Source organism: Botrytis cinerea, chromosome 3 (assembly GCF_000143535.2).
Source record: "Botrytis cinerea B05.10 chromosome 3, complete sequence".
NCBI classification, from domain to species: domain Eukaryota; kingdom Fungi; phylum Ascomycota; class Leotiomycetes; order Helotiales; family Sclerotiniaceae; genus Botrytis; species Botrytis cinerea.
The window spans coordinates 1103334-1129356 of record NC_037312.1 but is presented as its reverse complement, the minus strand read 5'-3'; the positions used below and the strand labels follow the sequence as shown (position 1 = coordinate 1129356).

Genomic DNA, 26023 nt, shown 5'->3' with positions numbered 1-26023 from the left:
AAAGCTAAATTTAAAAGAGTTCTGTTTGTGCTGGATTGTGGCCATGGGCGCTTGGGCTCAGAAGCATTTTTGAAAAAGCAGGAAAGGATTTCTCGGTCTCAACAAGGTAGGCCAGAGGTGGCACTGAAATTCCGCGCGGATCTTTCATGAGAAATCGGTATCAAACAAGAAGACAACAAAAACAAGACATTGTAACCAAACCAAAACTTCTAAAATCTAACAAGGCAGGAAGACAGAAAGACAAACTCGCAACGATCCTCGACGCCGGGTAAAATCAGGTGACGCGCAGCGTCTTGTCGTTACCGCAATAAACAATTCTTTCGAGATCTCCCCCTTCAAATCAGTGGTATTCATTGCGTTTCACACTTTCCCTCTGCCTCTGCCTCTGCCTCTGCCTCTGCCTCTCCCTCTCCCCCTCCTTCTCCCTCTCCTTCTCCCTCTACCTCTCACTCCACAACCCTACTCTTCCACACCCTCCCCTTCCTCGCGCCCTTATTCAGCGCCGGATCGCTCAGCAAGCCAAACTCCTCGGCCTCGCGCTCCACGTCCTCCACGCCCTTGCCATACTTGAAGCTCAAGACGCCGAGCGACTCCAACTCCTCGACACACTTCAGCAGAAACTCGCGACAGATCTTGTCGCCCTTGGCGATCTTTTTTCGTCCCGTCTCCCACTCCGTCGCGATCGTCTGCTCGATTATCGTCCGCATGTCTTGGACGTCGGTGCCGATTTCCACGGCCGCGAGCAGCGAGGATGAGGATGAGGATGAGCTGGGCGGGGCGTGGGCGTGGTTCTCGTCGATGCTGGCCGCGTGCGGGTTTCCGGGCGGGGCATCTTCGAGGTCGTTTGAGGTCGCGTTCGGTCCCTGATCTTTCCAGTGCACGGTTTTGGTTTTCTTGTGTCTCCGATCGTCTTCTTGGTCGTGGAGACTCGTGGCGCTTTCCCACGGCGCGGTCTCGTCGCTGCTTTCGTCGCTGCTGTGTCCGGTGTCTCGCGCCTCTCGCTTTCGCTTCTCTTCAGTTTTCTTGCTTGCGGTTTGCTCCTCTTGTGACTCTGTGCTTCCCTCTTCAGGATCAACGAGTGGCTGCTCGCCATCTCCCCCGGACTCTTCGCCTGGTGATTCAGAACCCCCACTAATATCTTCACCCCCACCAGCATCAATGTTCTCCTTCTCCTTCTCCTCCTCCCCCTCCCCCTCCTCATCTCCCCCCGCCATTTCCAAAATCCACCGATCCGGCTCCGGGTCAAAAACATGATACACCCAGCCCACCTCCGGCCTCTCCTCCGTCAAGTACAAACTCCAGTGAAACGTCCCCGGATTATTCCTCGCCGCAAGGTGAATATACAATTTATTCCTCTCCCACTCAATCTCTCTCGCCTTTTCTTCCTGATTCCTCACATCCCCTCGGACATGAATACTGCCCATAGCTAGCGGAGTCGTGAGATAATGTTGTGATTCTCCAAGGACCCTAGGGTATCGATACCCCTATTTTCCGAGCTGAAATTTCATCCAATCACCCACCACATGCGTCGGAATGGCAAGATCTGACAAGTTACAAACTAATCTTCTTCATCACCCGAATCTCAGCATCGAATCTCGTATTAAATACGAAGATGTCTCGTCTGGATGCGCTTAAACGTTTGTATTGAGATTGCGATTTGACCTTGATCAATCTCAACTATTATCGAACTTTATGTACGTCCCACTTGCATGCAGCTCCATCCCAATGCGGTTTGCTACATACATGAGAACACGTGGACGCTGAATGGGTTTTTCATCCTTTGAGTAATCGATCGTCTAATGCCAAGAAAGCAAGATTAGCGTACTTCTTCAATACACCCATACTATTTCTGGATTCGACAACACCACCCACGATTTAAAACTAACAATATACTCAAGTACACATCTAAAAAATCAACAATACGTATACATGCTCGATTAACTTCCTGAACAACTCCATTTCAGTCCGACATTATCTCACAATATCAAATCGCATCACAGTAAGCATTGAAAATAATTAATTAATCATCAAATCGTTTCATTTGTTTAAAATCATGTCTAGCCACGCATAAATACAAGTCGTACTTCATCCGGTCTTTCAATTTTGACCTCCGTGACAATCAATAACTATAAAATCAACTACCAAACCCCGAGACTCAAAAGCAATTTATTGCAACTTAGCCTTCAAGATATCCTTCAAGGTAACGGCATCAGCAGCAAACTTGCTGATACCTTCTCTCAACTTCTCAACAGCCATGGCATCCTCGTTGAATGCAAATCTGAACTCAGCCTCATCATCAATGTAGGTCAATTTCTCGATATCCAAGCTGCTAGCGTTCTCAGCGACCAACTTCTTAGGGACGGCCTCTTCAGAGTTCATCAAATCCTCCAACAAGTTTGGTGAGATGGTGAGGTAATCACATCCGGCAAGCTCAGTGATTTCACCAACGTTACGGAAAGAAGCTCCCATAACAATGGTCTTGTATCCGAACTTCTTGTAGTAGTCGAAGATAGCCTTGACGGACTCGACTCCTGGGTCTTCTTGGGCGGAGTAGGTCTTTCCGGTGGAGGCCTTGTACCAATCGAGGATACGGCCGACGAATGGAGAGATGAGGAAAGCACCGGCTTCGGCACAAGCAACGGCTTGGGATTTGGAGAAGAGGAGGGTAAGGTTGCAGTTGATTCCGTGGTCGCGTTGGAGGACACGGGCGGCTTGGATACCTTCCCAGGTGGAAGCGATCTTAATCAAGATGCGGGACTTATCGATACCTTGCTCCTTGTAAAGCTAAGAGAGAGACATATGTTAGTAGCAGACTCATTATAATTGAGGTACATCTGTCCCAAGAATTGGACATAAATAGATATGTAACATACGTCGATAATTCTAAGGGCCTTGTTGATGGTGGCCTTGGTGTCGAAAGAGAAACGAGCATCAACCTCAGTTGAAACCTTTCCTGGAACGACCTTCAAGATTTCTTTACCGAACTCGACGAGAAGACGATCGAGAGTGGCGTCAGTCTTCTTTTCGAGGTCACCTTCGACCTCCTTTCCGTATGCGACTGCGGTATCGATGAGCTTGGCGTATTCGGCCTTTTTGGAGGCAGCGAGGATCAACGATGGGTTGGTGGTGGCATCTTGTGGTTGGTATTTGGCAATGGCTGATGATATCTGTTAGTAGTTGATTGTAGAATTGGTGAGGAGAGTCGTTTGGACGATAACGTACAAGCAAAGTCACCTAGAGAAATACGAGTCAGTAAAAGCTTCAAGCAGTGGCAATGATGGGTCGAAACTTACCAGAGTCAGAGACAACGGTCTAGCATGACAGAAGTAATGGTTAGCAAGCTATATTCCAACGTATATCCTCAAATCCCATCTACTTCAGTAGAATCCCTACAGAGTTGCAGGACGGACCCGAGTGTCCCGTCGACTGGCCATCAATAGATGAAGACAGATTGTTTACTTACGGTGCCAGAAGCTTTGAGTTGATCTAATGAAGAAGGCATGATTATAATATGTGGTTGTTTTGGGGGTATCTTGTTTGAAAGTTGTTAAAAAGGAAGTAATATGAAAGTGGTATGATGGATTTTCGAGTGAGAAAGAGGTTGAAAGGTTTTTTATGTTGTTGAGACAGAAGTTCGGTTTCTAACTTCACCCCTCCGGCGTCATATGGTGGGGTCAAATAAGTGGAGAAGTCACTCTTTGGGTAAATACGTAGGAGGTGACTAATCCAGAAGCATGCACCTTGTGTGATAGATGATTTGCGAGGAAGAAATGAAGTGAATGTGGAGTGAAGTTGGAGTGAAGTCAAGATTGAGAAGTAAATAGAAAAGGGGGAATGCTGTCGAATTGTCTCTTATATCAAAGAAGAAATCAACGATTATTTATAAACCCATTGGGAATGAATCGTTAGTAGGTCCTCCATAGTTGTCACATTCACAAACAACTAATTGAATCATACTCGGGCCATCAATACCAGCTTCTCTATACAACTGTTGGCTTCTTCTCTTCTCTTCTCCTGTACTCCCTTCCTTAACTCCTTTGTCAACATCCCACTTATTGTGTTGATGGTCTACTTTGAATCCCATACCCGATATCGCCACAATTCTATTCCTAGTAGTTCGGAGACCTAATTTTCCACCGGAGCCAACCAAGTTCCTCCGAGCCTTAGAGCGATGAAGCAGCGAGAGCGGGTCTAGAATTCAGTCGAAAGTGTAAGCAAGATTACGGTTGTTTCCATCGGTGTTCGGTGAAGACGATAATGTTGTCGCGTTATTGTCCATGTCTTAGAAACTAGAAAAGATCGTGAAGTTTATTTTCTACCGCCCGTCTAATATCATTTATTTTTATGTATGCGGGAATAGACGGGTCGGCTTGAGGGATATACGCATGGTGACACCTAGAAATAATCTCTTGAAACAACGTCGTGGCCTTATCCATCCATAACGCCAAGATGAATGCCATAGCGAGAGTCTAAGTCCGACCGAAAATATACTATACACCGGCATTGGGACAATTCGACCAAGATATGTTGGAATGAATACCACAATGTTTGTATTTGGGAAAGACGATGGTTGTGAATTCTTCCATCCAGGCGAGATACTGTTTCAAACATTACTCTGATGCAGATTTTCGACAGCAATACATCCAAGCCTAAGCCAGAACGCTTTCTACTTGAATTGGAAGTTTCCTACATAGGTAGATCGAGGGCCATAATCAATGCCGCAACAAGACGAGCGGGCGAACATATCCAATACGATATAAACAGACAAAAGAAGTCAACAACAACAACAACAACAACATATCATCATGACCCAAAGACATTTTGAGAACCAACGGCAGGATCAGCAATGTTGAGGAAGAGAGCATACGAAGAACAAATTTATTCATGGCACCAGAAAGACCAGAGTACACATTGCATCGACGATGGAATCGCGATTGGGGAAAGAGGTATAGCGACATGAGAGTGGTTCTATCGCGAATTCGATCATGAATTGGTAGATCATCAACAAAATTCTGAAGTTGAGAAGCAATCATTGAAACATATGAATACCACAAGACCATGTCATCACTAAATGGCATGAATCTAGAGAGCCATTTCAACTATTCTTGCCGAAGAGAGAGAAATCAATAATTGGTGACAAGCGATTGAGAATCGTAGTATCAATTTTTAGAAGGCATGAAGCTTGAAATATAATATATATCGATTGATGAGGTCCTGAAAGGTTGCTCCTACGAAAGTTCATGATCTTCAGCCTTACCAAATAATTTGAATTTCATCATATCGACAAGGGTCATTGACCTGCCGTACATTAGCGTGACTCAATATCAGTTCTAATTCGTCAGCCTTATGCAAGCTCCGAAATCCAAAAATTTAAGCCATCAGCCTTATCTCAAACTTCAGCATGTCGATATCCAATACATCCAATGTAAGTACTCTCCCGAACTCAGCAATTGCCATGCTCCTCCGGTAACGTCTAATAACCCGCCATCAAAATGGCACAATTCATACCCCGTACCGCGTTCCCCCAACAACTTTCTCTCCCTCGATCCTATTACCTAGGCCATCATGCATCCGGTCTCTCGCGAATGAAAACCATGCTCTCGTCCATCGACCTCATTATAGAATGTCGAGACTACAGAGTCCCCCTCACATCTCGAAATCCGTTATTTGAGCAATCGCTCGCGGGAAGAGAAAGAGTCATCGTGTACACGAAACGGGATTTGGGCTATCAAGGTTTGGCCGTGGATAAAAAGGTACGAATTTCCCGACATATACACAGACTCAAGATTTTACAAACTAATTACTGGGGAATCACAGAGAGAAGCAATCATAAAAGATTGGCACAAACCCTCGTCCACCCTCTTCTCAAATCACAAATCCAAATCCGATATTCGAACCATCCTTTCGCTCTGCAAAGAACACGGTCTTGCGCATCAATCCCTAACCGGTTCTCGAATCCTGATAGTGGGCATGCCTAATGTTGGGAAATCTTCTTTGCTAAACGCTCTCCGCATGGCCGGTGTAAATAGAGGCAAAGCAGCATTCACAGGTGCTCAACCCGGCATCACGAGGAAAATCGCTTCAGGTGTGAAGATAGTTGATCCGGACCCGGAAGCAGGAACAGAGGGTGTCTATTTAGTAGATACTCCCGGTGTGTTTGTGCCTTTCGTGCCGGATACAGATAGTATGTTGAAACTGGCGTTGGTGGGAAGTGTCAAGGATACTATTATTGCGCCAACGACGTTAGCGGATTATTTATTATTTCATATTAATTTAAAAGTAGGAGGGAGCGTGTATAAAGAATACTGCGAGGAAACGAATGATATTGTACAGTTTCTAGATGCTGTTTGTAGGAAAACGGGACGGTTAGGCAAGGGAGGAGTACCAGATGTAGAGGCTGCAGCACTTTGGGTTATCCAGAGGTGGAGACAGGGAAACTTGGGAAAATTCGTGCTAGATGAGGTGGAGGTTGATGGTTTGGAGAAGAAAGTTATGGAGGAGGTTAGGATGAGTGTTAGTCAAGCAAGGAAACAAGCGAAGGATACTCAGAGGATGAGGGCGAAGACAAGGAGGGCGGAGTCAATGGGTTGAGATTGTGTGTGTACGCACTTCCTTGGAGTATACTGATGATTTCCCACCCGGTTCAGGCACCGCTTTGTATCTGTTATCCGATATCATCGTATGGCTGTGCAGCTCTGTGCTGTCATCGATCAATATCTACATCACGAGCGACCAACTCAACAACCAACAGAAACTGGAAACATGAAAACAAACAGAAATTCCGAACCTGATGGATTACAAGTAACATCCATCTATCACCTACTACTATAATCTCAATTTACAAGCTCTAACAGCACGAAACCCATCCACACCCTCGCAACTTCTTCCTGGAGCTCCATCAAGCCAGACGGCTACTACAACACAACTCCAGTTTCCCTATCCCAAGCGCCGATACGGGTATGAGCTCTAGTGCAGAGTAAACTACTGTTGTGTTGCACAGAAGTTCTGTGGTGATCGTGAATACCAATCTCGTAATTGAGCCGCGATCCGTTTCTCAGGGGTTCGTCTCGAGAATACAGATAGGATATGAGAGGCGAATGTGAGGAAGGGCCATAGATATAGTATGGCTATAGATTAGATGAAGGATAGGAAAATCTGTGAGAACTTTTATATACTATATAATATATAGTATATACTAGTTTGTGTCTGTAGTTCCGATAAGAATATAAGTAAACCTGTCTTGGATGAGGAAATTGATGTTATGAATCATGATATGGGTGTTGAGTTTTCACTAGGACTCGAAATTGTTGATTAGTTTGCGACCAAAGAAATGTACATAGGACGGGAGGAGAGAGAGAGAGATGTAGAGATATCTTGATCTATCATGTTGGTATTTGAGCATACTTTATATACCCATTCGTTCCATCGCTCAGGATCATAGATCATAGATCATAGATCATATACATATCACACATTCAACAAAAACCGGAGTGGGGTATTTCCAACCGTCAACCACTCGATCTCTAAACAACAAAATTAATCGTCTTTCCCCTCCCCACAACGACCACCCTCTTACTTCTCCCCGCCACATCGACCTGTCCTTCCCCTTCCCCAAACCTTCTCATTCCCTCTTCACTCTGTAAAATCTTATCCATGACCCATTTCTGCAACTCCACTTTATCCATTCCCACTTCCGGAATCGGTATATCGATTGCGAATCTCAATTTGCCATTAACTTGCACTGCACATTTTTGAGTTTCGGGAAGTAACCAGTCGATCGATCCATCCGCCTCTGGAAATTTCGTATCAAAGATCGAAAGTGTTTCAACAACGCCTTGAGAAATCGACCAGCATTCTTCCGCGAAGGCTGGAGTAATAGGTGCTATCATTTGAAGTAAAACTCTCGTAGCTGCATTCTCAATCAAACCACTTTGCTCTTCTACACAATTTGCGTTTTCGAGTCCAGCGATAACATTTGTAGGTGATGTTTCGCGGCTGACTTTATTTGCTTCTGTGGTTTCGATAATAAGATTGGTAAGACTCATCAAATCTGAGACAATGGTATTAAGAGAATGCGTTTTACTATAAGCTTCTGTTATATTCGTGATGGTTTGTTGTACTGCTCGCCAAAGCTTGATGTCCGCGTGGATAGATTCAAGAAGGGAAGTTCCTGCATTCGGGTTTTGCTTCTGCGGGGAATTCTTTTTGCTTTTCTCTAAAACATCTACCGCAGAAAGGAGATGCTCTTTAGGAGATAAGGTGTGATTTTTTACTTTCTGAGATACCTCTGTACTTGTACATACATACTCATGAAGACGTTTCAACCAACGAGTGACACCAGAGATTTTCTGCTCATCCCATTCAAGGACCTCGGTGACTGGTGCTTGAAAAAGCATATGGGCTCTGGTTGCATCGGCACCATACTTCGTCATGCACTGAGCTGGGTCGACGCCATTATATTTAGATTTTGACATCTTCTCATAACTAATCTTGGCGATTTCTCCTGATGCAATAAGAATTGGCTTCGATGGTACGGTGAGATCCACTTCCTCGGGTTTTAAAAATCTGCCGTTGGAAGGATCCAAATAAGTCTTTCCGTGCACCATACCCTGACTAAGAAGCTTTTTGAAGGGTTCCCCAAGAACGTTCTTGGTCGACCCCTCAGGCCAGAGAGGAGTTGTAGAAAGGAATTTTGAAATGAAACGAGCATACAATAAATGCAAAATGGCATGCTCAACCCCTCCGATATATACATCAACAGGGAGGATTGCATTGGCTGCTTCCGGAGAAAATGGTGTTGTTGAATTCTTGGGGTCAGCAAATCTCATGAAATACCAGCTAGAATCGACAAAGGTATCCATGGTATCGGTATCTCTCTTAGCATCGCTGCCACACTTGGGACATGGGACATTGACCCAGTCGTGGGCACCGTCAAGAGGATTTCCAGCTTTACCTTTTAACCAATGGCCTTCAACCGAAGGCAGTTTAACTGGAAGCTGATCTTTAGGAACAGGTACTGGACCACAACTACCACAATGAATTATGGGAATAGGGGTACCCCAATATCTCTGCCGACTGACAAGCCAATCCCTGAGACGCCATGTCTCAGCAGCTGAACCGAGACCTTCATTTTCAAGCAGCCTCATGATGCTTTGCTTTGCTTTAGCCGTTGTTTGGCCAACAAATGATCGTGGATTCTCTGATGTAAGATGACCAGGATGAACAAAGGGTTGGCCTGCGGGGACAGCTTTCGAAGCACCGTCAACAGGACCAATTACATATCTCGGTGGAGTGTCATGGTTATTGTGCTTCCAAAATGCATAATCTCGAGCATCATGCGCTGGCACTCCCATAACTGCTCCATCACCATAATCACCTAGTACATATGGTGCAACATAAACGGGTAAAGGTGCTTTAGAGGCCTCTGGTGTAGATTCTTGGGATGATAACGGATGCATGGCACTAACAGTGGGAAGAAGATAGCCAACCTTTGAATCAGGTGGTAAATCTGACATACTGTCCAAAAACTGTTGCAATTTTGTATCTCCCTTTGCAAGACTTTGAACAATAGGATGTGTTGCTGCAAGAGCAATGTATTGAACTCCATAGATAGTATCTGGTCGGGTGGTGAAGACTTCAACAGACTGTTGAGAACTATCGTCACCTGCAGATATGGAAAATCGAATTCTAGCTCCTTGTGATTTCCCTAGCCAATTCTTTTGCATGGCCAGAACCCTTTCCGGCCACATACCTCCCTTAGCCAGGTGATTGATATCTTGAAGCAATTGCTCTCGAAATTCAGATATCTTCAAAAACCATTGTTTTAGTAGTCTCTTCTCTACTTTGGCTCCAGATCGCCATGAATTACCATTTGCATCGACTTGTTCATTTGCAAGAACAGTTTTGTCCACAGGATCATAATTCACTAAAGACTCGGCTTGATATGCCAGACCGCGCTCATGAAGAAGAAGAAATATTTCCTGGGTATGTTTGTAGAAATTGGGATCGCAAGTTGTGATTTCCTAGTTCCTATTAGCTACCAAATCTATGATTACATATGTAGACATGCCCTATCCCAGTCCCAACGTCCATTCCAAGTAATTAGCTGACTCTTCATCTTTTGTATATTTTGTTTTGTCCAGACTGCGGGGTCTATTCCACGTTCAATTGCTGCATTTTCAGCAGGCAAGCCAAACGCATCCCAACCAATTGGGTGGACAACATTATAGCCTTTCATTGTGTGGAATCGTGCCAGGACATCGGAAATCGTATATGCTCGAAAGTGACCCAGATGAAGATCGCCCGATGGATATGGGAACATAGGTAATATGTACATTTTCTGGCCTTCATCTTGTTCCTTGTCCTTTGCCGATTTCGGCTTCTCCGTCGCCGTCCACTTCGCACGCCATTTCTGATCCAGAGATGGCAGATCTAAACTTGCAAAAGGGCTGTTAGTAGCAGTAGAAGCATATCGAGTAAATACGACAGGCTTGACATTTTGGAAGCTGGCAGCGGGGTGACTGCGACTACAATAAGAAAGAGGCCGAATTAGCCTCGTTCGAGGTAATGCGCATCTGCGAATGGAGGACTGCATGATTTTCAAGGCATTGTGTCATGCCAGGGACCAACTATTCGGGATATAGTCGAGCAATCTTGGGATTGGATTCGCAGATGGCTCTACTGTGGGCTGGCTTCTTTTTGGATTGGATTGTTGTATTTGTGAGGGGGAGCTGTGAAGACGCAAAGACGCAAATACGAGCAGTTTCATGGTGCATTTTGACCAAAGTAGATATCAAATTTTGAGCACGGACTCAATTATATTATCTCAGCCTTCTCTAGACTCACTCGGGACTCACTGCACTCAGGAGTAAATGCTGAGTATTGGCTATTAGGGAGTGAGTCGTGAATCTAGTGAAGTATCAGAGTATCAAAGCACCAAGAAGCCAAAACACAGGAGAGGAAAGGAGAGGAAAGGAAAGAAAAGAAAGAAAAGAGAAGAAAAGAAAGGAAAAGCACAGGCAAGTACAATAATACCGCCAAGATCTACAAATCCCTTAATGGATCACAAAGACATGAACCTGCATCTACTCTGGTGCCTCCAAAATAAAACATCCATTGTCCACGAAGATCTCGCCATCTCATTGAAAACTGCCGGTACACATTGCACTTTAGATTCTCCCTTCTCTGCTCTCTGGGATCCTTCTGCAATCCAAGCAAACATTGATCTTGGAAGCTTCAATTTACTTTATCCCACTTCCTTTCCTTCCTTTCCTTCCGACACGAGCACATTGCGATTGCAAAGTTAAACGACCGTTATGATTCAAACATTGTCTTAAAAGAGAACCAACAAACAGAATACCGTCGACCCCCTCCCCTTGAAGCTTCAGAGCATGCGATGCTGGCTTTGAACGACTTCCACAAACGATTATAATGTCACCACACTATCAAAACTTACAGCCTCAAGCGCGCGATTCTTTAGAGCTGGCTAGTTTAGCATCGAGTTCCCCAGGCGCGAGATCATCAACAGATTCAATATCATCAGATGCTGGTATATCTTCATCACGGAAGCTATCACTCGAAGAGGATGATCCCTTAGACGAGCGAAATCCTGCCGCGAATGGCCGGCCTGGAAGAGGACATGGTAGAACATATTCTGTCTCTTCGGCTTTCGACTTTTCTTCCAACCTTTACCCTCTGTCTTCTACCGCAGGAGGTTATGCGCCGATCGGAGCCCCTATTTCTACGACAAATGGCCAGACTGCTTTAGGAGGAGGATCATTAGAAAAACACAAGACTTTGACATATCTAAACGGGTTATCATTGATAGTTGGCTTGATAATAGGGTCCGGAATTTTCTCCTCGCCGAGTCAGGTCAATGCAAATGCGGGATCACCGGGCGCATCATTAATTGTATGGGCAATAGCAGGAGTATTAGCATGGACTGGCGCGTCAAGTTACGCGGAGCTGGGAGGAGCAATACCATTGAATGGTGGCGCGCAAATATATCTTTCCAAGATTTTTGGAGAGATTTTTGGATTCTTGTTTACATGGTGTGCGGTCATCGTTCTAAAGCCCGGATCGACCGCCATTGTATCGATAATAATGGGAGAATATTTGGTACGGGCATTCATTGGAGCTGAGGCTGAAAATGTCAACGTTTGGATTAATAAGAGCGTGGCATTGATTGGATTGTTTTTCATTACCTTTTTAAATTGTATATCTACAAAGTTGGGCACGAGAATGGGAGATATGTTTATGTTCATGAAGTTTATTGCATTGCTTGGAGTTACAATCATTGGTGTTGTGGTAGCCCTTACTGGCTTCTCTACCTCAGGAAAGGCAAACGAGGATTGGAAGAATCATGGATGGTTCGAGGGAACTAGTAGTAGCGCCTCATCATGGGCCGTTGCATTATATGCTGGATTGTGGGCCTTCGACGGCTGGGATAACGTGAGTTTTCCAAGCCTTTTAGCCAACCCTTTTATTGACTTTTATAGACAAATTACGTGGTTGGAGAGTTTCGGAACCCTACTCGGGACTTGCCAAGAGTCATCCATACAGCAATGCCATTAGTCATTCTCTCCTATATACTCGCTAATGTCGCCTATTTCTTCGTCCTACCTCTAAAAGCTATCAATGCTTCGAATACAGTTGCAGTCATGTTTGGGAATAAGGTTTTTGGTCCCATTGGATCTTTAATACTTGCTCTTATTGTCAGCGCAAGCTGTTTTGGGGCTTTAAATGCAACAGCCTTCACTAGCGGACGATTAGTCTATGCAGCTAGTAAAGAAGGTTATCTACCCGCCATGTTTGGCAAAATTGGGTTCGGAAATCAAGAGGAGCCATCTGCCAATACTCTCCGAACACGCAACTGGGCATCAAAGAAATTAGCCAGATTCTTCGGTGACGAAGATACTGGGCTCTTCTTCACACCCGTTAATGCCATGATCTTCAATGCTCTTTTGACCGCAGTCTATGTCGCTGTCGGTGAGTTCGGTACGCTAGTCACCTTTTACGGTGTAGCTGGCTATACATTCTATTTCTTCACAGTCCTAGGACTCATTGTTCTTCGCGTCCGCGAACCTAATCTCGAACGTCCTTACAAGACTTGGATTACTACCCCCATAATCTTCTGCTGTGTGAGTTTGTTCCTACTCAGCAGAGCAGTCTTTGCGGAACCAATTCAAACGCTCATTGTGGTCGCGTTTGTACTTGCTGGAGTACCGATATACTACTGGAGGATCCGCGGACGAGATCAGGTTACTAAGAGAGAGAGAAGTAGCAGTGGGAGTGGAAGTAGTAGTTGGAAATTCTGGGAAAGAGGGTCGCGTTAGACTGAAGATCTATTATGGTAACTGGTCGTGCTTCACATGCATCACTGATCAAGATGGATGAATGATTGAATGAACAATAGACACAGAACTGAGAAGCAAGAAAGAGATATGAAGAAACAAGAATATATTTTTAATGTCAATACTTAATTGTGTATCAATATCCATGCTCTATCATCTTATGTGTGTGTATTTAGACAGTAAGCTAATGCAATACCTTATTTATAACATCACTTATCGTCCAAGTTCAGTTGACATCCTCTACCTAGCATCAATATTCAACATAACTTTGTCTGCTCTCTCCCCTCTTCTCTCCCCCTTTTATATTTAAAACCCAATTCACCCTATCCATCTTATTCATCCTATCCATCATAGACATCTAGCTAACGAACCCAGCCAACCTTTTCAACCTCTCCTATTCCTACGTACCAGATCCCCAAACTCCTCCCCTCCCATCCAACCTCTATAGCCGACAAATCCATAATCCCCAACCCAAATCCCTATCGCTAAACCTCTATCCTCACAATCAATCAATCACCACTCCAAAACAAACCACGAACCAAACATCCTAAATACCTAATCAAGTAATCAAGCAAACCTAACCTCACTATAAGCACAGCATAGAATCATTTTCACATACACATACACATACATAGACGAATATACAAAACGATATCCGATTCCGATCTCGATTCACTCCTCCCTCTACTTCTCGTTTAAACCATCCATATATTTCTTTAAGTCCTGTAATATTTATGTATACACATATGCATAGATTTCCCAATACGTATCATAGCATCCGCACAATGAACCAAGCAAGTAAATACGTACTTGGCACAAGAGTCAAGACAAGCTACTCAATAGCTCGATCTAGGCACGAAATCTAAATCCAAAAATTCTCTTTACGTGTGTATGTGTATATTGAAAATGAAATTGAAATGGATATCGGACTTCGCCATACACATTCCTTCCATATCGTCGATTTCATTTCTCACCTACCAGACCTTACCAGATACCATATACATGCAATCTATGCAACTCGCAGGCCCCCATCCGGTCTAGAACGAAACTCGGAGATGGAGCGGGGATAGGAATAGGGATTCCTTTGACCATCTCCATCTCCATCTCCATCTGAATCCTGAGCGCAAGCACAAGCATCTCCAAAAAAGCTTAACTCCCCGTCTCCCTGACCTACCTCGAACCAAGCCCATACAAACCTACCATACCGCCCCAACCCTACAACAAATCTCCTTTCCCATCTGCACTAACGAGGTACATCCGCTTCTCCTTTCCCATTCCCATGTGTCTCCATTCCTTCACACACCCACCGCCTTACGAAGTCAAGATTTCAGACCCACTAAAGACGTTTAAACTTTCACGCACTGAGACACTCCTTTCAACATTAATTCTCCGTCCGTGGTGGAGCGAACAGCTCTTGCCCCATCCATCATGCACCAAGGATACCCATCCAAACCCCAGCAGATTTCGCATCATATTACCCTTCGCATCCTCATTCCTTTCTACAATCTAGCCTCCTGACACACAGTCATAAACCATATTAGATTACTCTAGAGGGTACCCATACTGGATCCCACACAGAGACACACGCCATATCCGCCGTAAGCCTCCTACACCCCTCCAACAACCGTGGTCTTTCTCCCTTGTCATATTCGCCACGCTGATGCGCTCGCAATCAAAGCAGATCAAATTGTCTAATAAACCCCGAAGTAAATCCTTTTTCATCCTCACCTTAATCCTATATACTTTTCGCATCCGTCTTCATGATCCACTATCAAATTTGCGAATCCCATATTATCTCAACGGAAGCTTATTTGGAGATGCCCCACTAGTACACGTACAAGTTAATAGACCCCAATCTCACAGCCAAGCCAATCAACCAAGCCGGCAGACTAACAAGCCAGTAAAGAATTATTCTGGTAAGCAACTAGTTGGTACAATATTAGATATATCCAGAACGAGGTCTAAAGAGCGAGACTTATGTCATCCTCACGTTATCACTTTCGGCGATAAACCGATTGTCGAGTATGCTATAAATTTAGAATAAAAAGAGAAGGAAGGTAAGGGATAGACGAATCCATGCATAAGCCGAAAAGTCGAGATTGAGAAAGCAAAATACAAGAAAATTTCACACCCGGAAATGCATTATTGAAATCAAGAATGGACAATAGTATTCCGTTTAACTCCAAGGCCAAAGCCAAGAGGCAAAAAGGCTGAATTCAGACCCTCAAACCCAATCTACCCCCTCATCCCACCCCCCCACACTAACCATACTCGTCCCGTAAAACCCACCCAGTAAAATCCACATATGGAGAGATGACCCGAAACAATCACCTCAAGCATCTTCAACCTCCAATCTTCAAACCTGAAAGGTGCCGTGCATACGTGCATCAACACTAAACAAGCGTCGGTCTCGTCCGTCTACCCGCTAAAGACATTTATGTATGTGATAACTCTTGGGGTTCTTTGCAGAAAACAATCACTAAATCCTTGATTGGTGAACCCTTACCTATTAACATTCGGTTGGAATCAATTGCTATACTTGTTCATAAAAATATGGTCATCACTAAAGAGATAGTATATGGATAGATTCCTCTTAGCCAAGAAGATTAAATATGGAACATTACTTACTCACTGCCTAAGTAAGCAAGTATCTAGGTCGAAAAATTTATCTTATGAATGTAATATGAGCATTTAATATGGTGTAACCAAATACGCACTAGCGTAAATTAATTTGAATTTAAACATCTGACATGGCACACTATGTTACCATGACTTTCGTCTCGCTGACCATCAATTTGTTCCCAGCCACTATTCAGAAACAAAATAAGATACTTGAGTACAAGTCCGGTATTACAAATCCTTAATGCGTAGATACGAGGATACGCCCGGCAAAGAAAATAGAGTTAGTGCCATCTATCTTGGCCAGAGGTGTTTTTCCGCTCGATCAACAAGAGATCATCTGGATATATGAGCAATTACCCAAAGCGGAAATATCCTCCGATCCCGTATCGCGGAATGGCGCCACAACTGTGCCTCATGTGGATAGCCAAGGATTTTTGATTTCCGTTGACTTTCTCTTCGTCACTTACAAAGTTCTCACATATCCACTATTGTAAGTAAATAATAGACGAAGATTAACCATAGTCATAACCATGGCTATGTAGATTGTTCCTGTACCGATGTGGCACGGCGGGGCAACGTAACAGCGGGGGTGGAGCGGATAAGCTAGAAAGCCATGTCCCTAGTCTTTATGTGCTAACGCTCGCAGGGTCTTATTTGACGCCAAGGCTACATTGCATGCCGGGTAGATAGATGTATACTTGATTGTTTATGGAAGGTGTTAAATCCGAACATCAATTGTGGCATGGAATATGCCATCTCATAGAATAATCTATTTGTCATACTAGCAAGCCGGCGGCCAAGTTATTCCCAAAAATGCACAGAGACGCAAAACTACGGCGTAGCTGCAGGGACCGGCAAATAGGTACAAGTGAAGGACTTGATATGTTTGACTGTCTTTGAATTAGAAGAACAATGGTGTGATTGAAGGAATCCTTCATTTCACATTATTTGATCCTTCGGAATCCTTGAAAATGAAAGGAAAAAAGTGTGTGTTTTCGTGTGAATGTCCTGAAGGTATATTTCGCGTTCTCGTAGATGTGACTAAAGGATCGAGGCTGTGAATGAGGCTTCTAAGACTCCTTCTGGGTACGGGACGGGTCGAACATGTTGTACAAGTATCACCGCCGTGATATGTCAAATGCATAACTTCAATGCTAAATCCTAGAAACCACGAGGAATAGTTGTTTAGTTGGGTTGGATAGTGTGTGTCCTTCCCGTTTGTCTTGTGGGTGAGATGCGACAAAGAATTTGTATAGTGGGGGAGATATTAAATTATGGTTGCATTTACGCAAGGGGTTCTTTGGAGGGGTTATCGTCCTTCGTAGATGCGCATGGGATAACGATCGGAAGCTCGAGTGGGGTTACGAATCGCAGATTGAAGGATTTTGTTCTTCCACAATTGTACATGTCGATCCGGCTGCGACCGACAAAGAATCGGTCCTTTCTTCTTCATCCATCTGCTCCGTCTACTCCGGGCTCGGTCTGGTCAATCCCTCCGGTGGCAGCTTTCAACGCTTTCTCCTTTGCCTTCCTCTTGACTTTCTTCTCTCTGTTCTTTCTAGCTCTCCTCTCTTTGTCTGCCTCCTCTTTGCTCTCCTTCTCCCTCGTCATTGCCTGTTCTTGAGCCTCAATTGTCCTTCTCCTTTCTCTCGTGAGAATCCTCATCTTCTTGCCTAGTTTTCTCTTCTTCTCCCCATTAGAACCATTTCTGACCGCGAGGCCATTGCTTCCCAGTTTTTTCTGCCCACCAACACCAATCTTCACAACCCGGACCCGCCACGGAACTTCCAAGCCCCAATATCTTTTTCCTCTGCCTTCCAAAACATCTTCTCCACTAATTGCCGCAATGGCGTATTCCTCCTTCCGTTGCCCCTCAATTGGACCAGTAAAGTAGTAGCTTTTGTCTCTTTCCTGGACAACAAAAATTCCTTTGTCAACTGCCTCCTCTTTGAGGACTATCTTGCCTTCTGTGACATTTGAGAAAAGTCGAAAGTCAAATTCCTCTGCCTGGTCCTGGTCGTCTTCGAGTGGTGGTGAGTGTGGAGCATCGTTCATGGGTTCAAAAGTTAACGTATTCTCAATCGCGCATGATTGAAGTGAAATAGGCCCATAGAGTGAAGCAAGCTGATCGTGAAATCGAGCGGAGACATCAGGGTCAATTGGTGAAGGTGGTTCGGGAGATGATGATGAGGATCGAGTGTATAGATCTGAACGGCGCACACTATTAATTAAATGTTAGCAGATATTCGAACTAGTGTTCTTTCTCATAGAGCAATAGCACACTTACCGTTTCGCGTCCGGGAGGTCAAACATGTTTCCTGTTATGTTGTTGTAAAGCTTGATCAATGTTTCTTTCTGCATCAAAGCTCGCTCTCGACATATTTTTTGGTGGGGATTGAATTTGAGTCTGTGCGGGGGCCAAGAATGACCAATTGCGCAGCGGGTTAGCCCGCGATCAGCGATCATCTGTTTAAACTGCACTCACTTATCAGTTTTATGTAAAAAAAAAAAATATATATATATATATACATATAACTAACTATAGTTATAAATATCGTTAATAGCGTCATGTAAATATAGCTATAATTATACATACACTTCACAGATGATTGAAATCAAAGAATAAATCTTGCATTCGTCAACCTAAATCCATAAATGATTCGGAATTCAGCCCAGCATTTTTATTGATCTATGTTTGACTGAGTATTAGGGAATTAATGAGGGTATCAAGTCTGATCATAATATGAGTTTGTAAAAGTACATCCATCGTTCCATCCATATTGATATCATCCAAATCATCCATCCATCCCATGAACCCGCAGTGTTAGAAGCGTGAAAGCAATGCCAAAAGAAAAGGAAACCAGAGATACCTAATATTTACCACCATGTTTCTACGCCATCGCTTGCTATGTATGATGCCCATGCTGAATTTTCAGTTCGCTGTGGGAATACCATAATGTATTCCATATCATCCTATTCCATTGCTTCGCTTCCTTCCATCTCACAAGAGAGCACATATAAACAAAAAACTAGGGGCTAATTCCCTTGGGTACTGACTGGAGTGCAGAATTACAAAAAAAAATTGAGATTGACACGGTGCAAGGAAATGATTTTTGTGACATGTAGGAATTGGAAGATCGTTAGACAAAGATCTGAGAGTGATGCATGATTTTCTAGATTCTCGCATAGAAAGCCTGACATCCGATGCGTGTGTATACTGGAATGAGTTCTCGTTGATATGCTGAATTATTGCAATGCAATGACCGAAAGTTTGACAAAACTATGCGGCGCTCCAAGTGTAATGCTGTTGACTGGGCTGTTGATGCGGCGGTGGTGCTTGAGAGTGACCTTCTTCTTTTACATAATGCTGATCTCCATGATATTCATAGTGGGAGCTAGTGACTGCAGGTAACGTAGTCCCATACGTAGATGCGGTATCTTGAGCAGTGGTCCATGGCTGCATAGACATAGATGTAGGGAAGTATTCTCTTGGTTGTGCAGGGTCACTAGCAGAACTATATGGCGTGGGGGCGTTGAAACGAGCTGTGAAATCGGAAGAGAAAGAAGAGTTCAGTTCAGGGGGTGCTTGATGGCGAGGTGATTTGGCGGGCCGTGGGTTGCTGTCGATGAATCTTATAGGAGCCCCACTTGGTGAAGTTGTGTTTTGGTACGTGTATGATCGTACTGGAGGTGCAGGTGCTGGCATTGTAGAGGCTGGAGAGTGGGTCTGTGGAGTTTCTGAACTGGAATGGTTTCCTTGAAGATAATTATCCATCGACAACGACGGCGGGGGTCCTTGGTAGTTTGGAGTTGATGGCCCTGGGGTGTGCTCAGATGAATGTGGCGGAGCGAACCATGAAGGTAAAGTTCTAATTTGGTCATGTCAGCTTACAGTCGAGGCAGATGCTACAAAGTTGGAAATAATCCCGAGATCACTCGACTTCAAGTCAAAATCCGGATGAATAATACGAAAATGAGTGAAAGAACTTACTGTTGTCTCATCAAATGTGGAGATACAGGAAGATTGCTTGCATCGAAATTGAAAGGCGACCGAGGTAGCTCAAGGGCCTGAGGTCTTGCCAATTTTGGTTTCATGGTAACACTACCAGACGTGCTGCTACTTGTGACCTGCAGTTCTGGTGCTTGGCCCCGAGAGGCTGACGATCCGACGAGTGCAATTTCCTTCCTTGCTTGGAAGTTCCTTGGACTTCGACCTCTGACCACAATTGGCGCTGTCGCCGTCTCGCAAACATTGATCTTGGTGTTATTTCCTAATGTTCCTACAACATTTAAATGTAAGGTGAAATGTTGTTGAAGCTCTCGTCTCCGGCCATTGTTAGCGGTCGCAATTCTAAATTGAAGTCTTCTGTAGGCTATGGGGTAAACAGCGAACTCATTGTTTGTATCTGGAGCTCCGTCGTCAAATGGAAGCAGTGGAATAGGCGATGGCTCCTGCTCCTGGCCAGGTGTTACTTCAGGGGAGTTTGGTGGAGGTGTTTTCCATGGGATGACAATCAGTTTGACAGAATGGCCATCAACTGATTCTGTGGCACTGATCGTTACTTCTAGGGATAGAATTGGAATGCGTTCTCCGCGTTCAGTGATCACTGATAAGGCGCCTCGGGGCGTAGTGACGGATCCGGAAATTTGGAATAAGTTCCTCCGGTAACAGGTCAACTCTGGCTGGACAATCACTCCTTCGCCCGTGGGGGTTGTCATTTCCGATAAAAAGAACATTCCGTGAATTTGGGCTGAAAGATTTAGCTGTTGTATTCTTCCATGTTGGTCTACGATGGTGTGCTTTGGCTGTCGTTTGCTGAAGGAAAGTAGTCTGTGGTCTTGACTAATATTAGGTTTTGGATGTTCTGATAAGTCTTCCCGGAGATCCTGCACTACTTCGCCATAGGGAGAATCATCTGTAGAATGGAATGGCCGTTTGAGAGAAGGGTAGCTATGATGTGAATTTAGTGGCGGTGGTGAAGCATTCAACACCCCATTTCCGTCCCTGTGGGGAAGTCTTGAGTTGATTGAAGGTATATCCATTGATCGATACCCTCCCTTCTGTCTTGCATGATACGGCAATGCCAGAGGACCGGAAGGAAAATTTGACTCGAAGGCCGTTTGGTGAGAAGTATGAGGTGGTTGGAGAGCGTAGCTTTGCCAAATTGAATGATCTGACTCTTCTGGCTTTATGGCTGCCATCGTTGTTGTTTGTGTTATGGACATTGAAGCATCTGAAGAAAGAAGTTTTGATTATTGGTCGACTAATGATTGAAGATCAAACGTTAAACATCTATCCATAAAAGTGATTCTTCATGGAGTGCTTAGCATGATGTATTATGGGATGAAAGGGAAGATGAAGGCCGGAGTACAAGCTTATCCTGGGTGTGGAAGCTAACTCTTATTCGTAAATCTGAACATGGTCTACCAAAGGGGCCAAAGGACGAGACTAAGGTGCGGGATGCAAGCAAGCCTCATGATGGGTCTAACGTCCTTCCGAAATCTTTGTCAAGTAGGCAGGTGGATAACTGCTTTGGCCTCATTTGTATTCCGTTCCCCTCTTCGAAAGGGCAATGTATATGAGTACCCCCATGGCATATATTATCTCGAACGAGTAGAAGTGGCTGGCGCGTGATCTACATTAGTGTTAGTGTATAAAAAACATGAACTAATTTGATCCTATTGGGGAGAGTTGTATGCTTCCATCTCTCAGTGCCTAAAATCGGAAACCATGGCGAATTGGAGATCTTCAGAGGGAATATCGAAAAAGACGTTGACGGGCAAGGATAAATCTGTAAACGATGTATAGTTCAAGGGGGGAACCGTGTACCGCCTCACGGTCATCTCCTCAAAGAGGATGGAATCCGCTGACAGGCATCTCCAAATGAGCATAGCTCCCATAAGGTGAATAGCCTTGACCAACAGGTGCCCCTGACCTGTCAATAAATCCGGCCGGCAACCATTCCACAAGCACTTACGATCAAAAAGATATCCCAAGCCCCCAAGCGCCCCAAGTACTTTCATTGTCCGATGTCATTTCGTCTCATGTTTTGGTTTGTAGATGCTTTCCTTTTCTCGCGTTTGTAATCACTTCATTTTCTATGTCTAACGAGCTAACGCAGCATTAGGTCTTGTCAAGTCTTATTCAGCACCAACCAATATAAATTATTTCCAGGGCCCTAGAAAGTATCCTTGATGATCTTCTGACGAATAATAGCGAGGACTGTCAGCCATGGGCGGAGATGAGGATATGACCTAAATGAGCTATAGTTCGGTAAGTGGATTCCAAAATAATCCTAGTGTGTCCTAAATATTACCAAGGTTTGGCTTCAGATCTCTCTGTAAATGTTTTTTTTGTGCTTCGCGTGAGGTTTCGCTTGTTGCGGCGGCGGATGTGAATACGAACCCGGCGATAAAATCTGACAGTGCGAGGTGCATCTAGATTGAAGGATGATAACATATTAATACATGTCCGGAAAAATTATCTTTTTAGCTTGAGCATGCGATATTATCTGAATAATACACGATCTTTGTCTTACCTATTGTGAGCTGATATCGAAGATAGGATTTGAATTCTTGCCAAATATCTTACCTCCAGTCGTTCTGCATTATCCCGAACATCAACCTATTATCTGAACATACATACATCCCTAGTAATGTCCATGGGTTTGAATTAGGTTTGGTTCTCCCGAGACAAATGTGCGAAAGAACTTGTGGGGCTGCGGAAGATGAAGGGGCTAACATTATTCTAAGCCCAAGTTAGATAAGCTTCACGAGATATATACTTTTTATCCACCTAAAACAAGGGTGTAAGGGCTCGCCCAGGATCGGAATTGCATGGCGGCATGTTCAAGTGCTGTTCAATGCATTTTCAACTTTCGATTGAGTTAAAAGCGGGTTCGAGATCACAGCTATTCGGTACATCATCTAGCTGTTGAGTAGGTATATCCGAAAGTGATTGATACCTAGGCATCTAGATATTATTACTGGGAGTGAAACCATGATAGCATGTGCTTCTGTTTGCAGTTGGTGACTCGTCAAACTTCACCGATCCTTTTAAGATATCTACGAAGGGTTGAAAAGACTAGGAGGTTTCTCTGGTTTCTTCAAGCTCGCATAAATGTTTGCGCTAGTTCCGTCAATTAAAGGCTTGTAAACATCCTCTGTAGAAAGCCTCAAACGTTAAACAAAAGTCTAAAATGAAACACAGTAAAATTGTAGGCTTTTGATGCTTACCGTAAGGCCTGTCATAAGTCTTGATAGACGCTCAAATCAAGAACCGTTCAACAACTAAGACACCTTCAGCTATCATTGATACCCCAAATTAAGCCTCTGACGACATTTATCGCCGCCGGAAATTTACTCTGCCCTAAAGCCTAATGCATGGAACGCTGTTTTAGAAGAGAAACACTGCTTTCACCACGCTCGAGTAGCCCTGCCGACCAGCCTTATCCCACGATGCAACAAAGCAGAACGCTGCCCGTGCCATGAATTCGGCGTTGTAGTCCACAAAAAATTATACATATGCCAATCCAACATTGCACTGCTCCTACTCCTTCAAATGCAAATGCAATGCTTCATCGTAATGCCGTGGAAGCATTTTGGAACCTGGAGAAAACGTGTGTCTGTCTTCTACAATTGGATTCACCAAGTACAGTAGATCATCACACGTATATTTAGGCTATTCAATACTAATCTTTTTTTTTGGCTACTGAACAATTCAAAAAATAATCTGCGATTGCATCGTTTATGCCCTGGCTTATTCCTTTATCGGGCGCTCCGTCATCCCTTCAATCATCTCATCAAGGGTGGCACGGAGGGATTGCTACCCCAGACCTTAGACAAGAGTAACAGGAACTTCCAGGTTCTCGTCCAAGGATGACATCCAATTGATCCGAAAAAATATATCGAAATGTCTCAGCTAAGTAATTCATAACGAAATCAATCCAGAAATCCTAAATGCCGAAAACAAAATGCTTGGTCGAGAAACTCCGGGACAGAAGGACCGATATTGTGTTTTTAGGTGTGATATGGTTTTACCTGCACGATCAATGCAATTCTCGACGGTCTTGCATGGCATGCAAGAAGAACGAGGATTCGAGTCAAAGGTGTGACAACGAGGTAGCCAGTATGTCAGTTACGAGGAGCGCGTGGAGACACAACAGATCGAATCACAGTACCGTGGCAGGCCTGGCCTGGTATCGACCTACACCCAAGCGCGATTTTGAGTTGGGAGATAAAGCAAACTAAAAACTGTATCCATTCAAGGGGGGCTCTAATGAGCGGCAAAGTACATGTTCCCACGGTTCTTTTATGAAAAGGGCACTGTACATCGATACCTAGGTACTATGAATGTCAATTAAAGCCACACATTTGAAGATATTCTGCACAGAATTCTTCTTTCGGAAGACTACCATATGCCAACCACTAATTCGTTTGCTGATTTTCATTCTGGACTCCATTCATATTAAACGCTGAAATAAAAAGTCTTGTGATTTGTCCACCACAGTCCAGAAATGCGGATGACTGCATCTAGCAAGCATGTCTATCACATTTTCTTCACAAGAGATACCCACCCACACACATGGAATTTAACCCATATTGCTTTTTGGCGACTAGATGAAGGGGCAGCCAGCCGGCACCCGACATATCCGGTCAGTATGGGCTCAACCGAATTATCCAAATAATTGAAGACTTTATAATTGCGCAAAAAAACAAAAAAAACAAAAAAAAAAACGATAAGGACCAACAAGATGAATGACAGCAGGGGCGGAAGCAGAATATCCGTTTCCCATTCGGCGTGTCGTATCCCAATCAAATATAGGGTTGTGGAGTTTTCATTCCCCTCACCCCTTCCAACAACACCTCATTTCCTCTCGACTTTTACAGATCCCAACCTCAGTTTCCAGGCGGCAGTCAAAACAGTATATTTTATCTAATTCTTCCAAGTAAGCCATCTTCGTATCGATCTGATGCATACTTCTCATGTATTTACGCCGACATCGTTTTTTATCCCATCGCCCAGCTATATTCACGGACGCCTTTGAACGCAGACTCCTTTTCAAATTGGTAGAAGAAGAATCCTTCAAGCGTCTTCCAAGGTCTCTGTCTTGACATCAACCTGCATGCAGTGAAAATCGGATTTTTGCAAAGTTGCAACCATCAACAGCGAAGAATCAGAGAATGTTGCAGCCTAAATTTCTCTTGTCGTCTTCAGCGGATCTAGTTATCTTGCTCCCGACCAAGTTCAGGCCGTTTCAAGGGTTTCTCTACAAAGCGCAGCTGGAACTTAGATACAGATGCTAGGTACTTCCAGTCAACCAATCTTCATCCTAACACAGCTTTCCGCATATCTTAATGTATATGTCTGTCAACTACACACGAAGTTCTCGTTTTCGTGTAACAAGCAAAACTTTTAAGCCAGCTCATCATCTTTTTCAGGCCCATCCCCATATCTCCCTTCCCCCGCATTTCGCCCCCAACGGTTTCCTGCCAGCTGTACGGCTGTAATGCAGATAACAATAACCTGTTCGCTTCGCCAAACTACAATTGGACTGGACTATTGAATTAGATTCTCGAAATACAATACTACAACACAGCCTCAATCGTGACCTTGTATATGTCACGACTCTTTCGAGCCACTTTTCAGCTGAATACTGATGCATAGTGAGGTGAGGTGAAGTAACATAAAGACGGCTTATATTCGGAATTCTGTACATGAACCGTATGATATATGTTGATGGATGAATGTAGCCGGATGACGACGTTCAAATGTAATATTCCAGAGGATCTCAGTGCAAATAAAAACTCTGATATAGCAAGTAGTAATAAAGTAGAAAAGACTATTATTAATAGGTGTGTTTTACAGATAAGAATGGGAAAATCTGGAGGTCCGGAGAGGAACCATAGTCGGCAATAACAACCTATGAAGTGAAAGTTGACCAAAATCAAATCCTGTTTGATCAAATTATGGTCTGATGTTGTGCATGACGAATCGGAACATCGTCATAGTAGAGTGTGAATTATGATCAACTAATGCTCGCTCCCGG

General features: G+C 44.1%; 7 protein-coding genes across 9 annotated transcripts; 2 read left to right on the top strand and 5 right to left on the bottom strand.

The window, feature by feature from the left end:
• Window positions 1–22: 22 nt before the first annotated feature.
• Window positions 23–1739, bottom strand: BCIN_03g03370 (hypothetical protein). The gene has a single exon (XM_024691893.1). It carries the CDS (start codon window positions 1422–1424, stop codon window positions 447–449), a length of 978 nt encoding a protein of 325 aa, XP_024547666.1. The 5' UTR covers window positions 1425–1739; the 3' UTR covers window positions 23–446.
• A 268-nt stretch (window positions 1740–2007) lies between these two features.
• On the bottom strand, window positions 2008–4224 carry BCIN_03g03360 (hypothetical protein). The gene is made up of 5 exons (XM_024691892.1): window positions 3464–4224; window positions 3294–3312; window positions 3223–3234; window positions 2874–3157; window positions 2008–2784 (listed from the first exon to the last, which is right to left on the bottom strand). The coding sequence occupies exons 1-5, from the start codon at window positions 3500–3502 to the stop codon at window positions 2167–2169; spliced, it is 972 nt and encodes a 323-aa protein (XP_024547665.1). The 5' UTR covers window positions 3503–4224; the 3' UTR covers window positions 2008–2166.
• Window positions 4225–5327: 1103 nt separating this feature from the next.
• On the top strand, window positions 5328–7057 carry Bcmtg1. The gene is made up of 2 exons (XM_001560475.2): window positions 5328–5753; window positions 5818–7057. Exons 1-2 carry the CDS (start codon window positions 5493–5495, stop codon window positions 6589–6591), a joined length of 1035 nt encoding a protein of 344 aa, XP_001560525.1. The 5' UTR covers window positions 5328–5492; the 3' UTR covers window positions 6592–7057.
• A 318-nt stretch (window positions 7058–7375) lies between these two features.
• Bcnam2 lies at window positions 7376–10750 on the bottom strand. The gene is made up of 2 exons (XM_024691891.1): window positions 10070–10750; window positions 7376–10022 (listed from the first exon to the last, which is right to left on the bottom strand). Exons 1-2 carry the CDS (start codon window positions 10592–10594, stop codon window positions 7524–7526), a joined length of 3024 nt encoding a protein of 1007 aa, XP_024547664.1. The 5' UTR covers window positions 10595–10750; the 3' UTR covers window positions 7376–7523.
• A 6-nt stretch (window positions 10751–10756) lies between these two features.
• BCIN_03g03330 (hypothetical protein) lies at window positions 10757–13615 on the top strand. Of its 2 annotated transcripts, XM_024691890.1 has the most exons (3): window positions 10757–11018; window positions 11071–12450; window positions 12498–13615. In XM_024691890.1, exons 2-3 carry the CDS (start codon window positions 11431–11433, stop codon window positions 13332–13334), a joined length of 1857 nt encoding a protein of 618 aa, XP_024547663.1. In that variant the 5' UTR covers window positions 10757–11018; window positions 11071–11430; the 3' UTR covers window positions 13335–13615. The 2 variants fall into 2 exon arrangements, with proteins under 2 accessions (XP_024547663.1, XP_024547662.1); XM_024691889.1 differs by having other exon boundaries at window positions 10757–12450.
• A 1896-nt stretch (window positions 13616–15511) lies between these two features.
• BCIN_03g03320 (hypothetical protein) lies at window positions 15512–18382 on the bottom strand. The gene is made up of 2 exons (XM_001560470.2): window positions 18262–18382; window positions 15512–18195 (listed from the first exon to the last, which is right to left on the bottom strand). Exons 1-2 carry the CDS (start codon window positions 18333–18335, stop codon window positions 17424–17426), a joined length of 846 nt encoding a protein of 281 aa, XP_001560520.2. The 5' UTR covers window positions 18336–18382; the 3' UTR covers window positions 15512–17423.
• Window positions 18383–18612: 230 nt separating this feature from the next.
• Window positions 18613–22068, bottom strand: BCIN_03g03310 (hypothetical protein). Of its 2 annotated transcripts, none has more exons than XM_024691887.1 (3): window positions 21953–22068; window positions 19966–21905; window positions 18613–19843 (listed from the first exon to the last, which is right to left on the bottom strand). In XM_024691887.1, exons 2-3 carry the CDS (start codon window positions 21198–21200, stop codon window positions 19255–19257), a joined length of 1824 nt encoding a protein of 607 aa, XP_024547660.1. In that variant the 5' UTR covers window positions 21201–21905; window positions 21953–22068; the 3' UTR covers window positions 18613–19254. The 2 variants fall into 2 exon arrangements, with proteins under 2 accessions (XP_024547660.1, XP_024547661.1); XM_024691888.1 differs by having other exon boundaries at window positions 19966–21610.
• Window positions 22069–26023: the final 3955 nt, after the last annotated feature.

Bases quoted from the DNA above. Each gene is read 5' to 3' on its own strand.
- BCIN_03g03310 (XM_024691887.1), bottom strand. From the start codon at position 21,200: ATGTCCATAACACAAACAACAACGATGGCAGCCATAAAGCCAGAAGAG. The intron at 19,844-19,965 runs GTAAGTTCTTTC...TGACCAAATTAG, and splicing joins CCACATTTGATGAGACAACA to AACTTTACCTTCATGGTTCG.
- BCIN_03g03320 (XM_001560470.2), bottom strand. From the start codon at position 18,335: ATGCAGAAAGAAACATTGATCAAGCTTTACAACAACATAACAGGAAAC. The intron at 18,196-18,261 runs GTAAGTGTGCTA...TTTAATTAATAG, and splicing joins GACCTCCCGGACGCGAAACG to TGTGCGCCGTTCAGATCTAT.
- Bcnam2 (XM_024691891.1), bottom strand. From the start codon at position 10,594: ATGCAGTCCTCCATTCGCAGATGCGCATTACCTCGAACGAGGCTAATT. The intron at 10,023-10,069 runs GCATGTCTACAT...AATAGGAACTAG, and splicing joins GACGTTGGGACTGGGATAGG to GAAATCACAACTTGCGATCC.
- Bcmtg1 (XM_001560475.2), top strand. From the start codon at position 5,493: ATGGCACAATTCATACCCCGTACCGCGTTCCCCCAACAACTTTCTCTC. The intron at 5,754-5,817 runs GTACGAATTTCC...GGGGAATCACAG, and splicing joins GTTTGGCCGTGGATAAAAAG to AGAGAAGCAATCATAAAAGA.
- BCIN_03g03370 (XM_024691893.1), bottom strand. From the start codon at position 1,424: ATGGGCAGTATTCATGTCCGAGGGGATGTGAGGAATCAGGAAGAAAAG.
- BCIN_03g03330 (XM_024691890.1), top strand. From the start codon at position 11,431: ATGTCACCACACTATCAAAACTTACAGCCTCAAGCGCGCGATTCTTTA. The intron at 12,451-12,497 runs GTGAGTTTTCCA...TGACTTTTATAG, and splicing joins CCTTCGACGGCTGGGATAAC to ACAAATTACGTGGTTGGAGA.
- BCIN_03g03360 (XM_024691892.1), bottom strand. From the start codon at position 3,502: ATGCCTTCTTCATTAGATCAACTCAAAGCTTCTGGCACC. The intron at 2,785-2,873 runs GTATGTTACATA...TCTCTCTCTTAG, and splicing joins AGGCCCTTAGAATTATCGAC to CTTTACAAGGAGCAAGGTAT.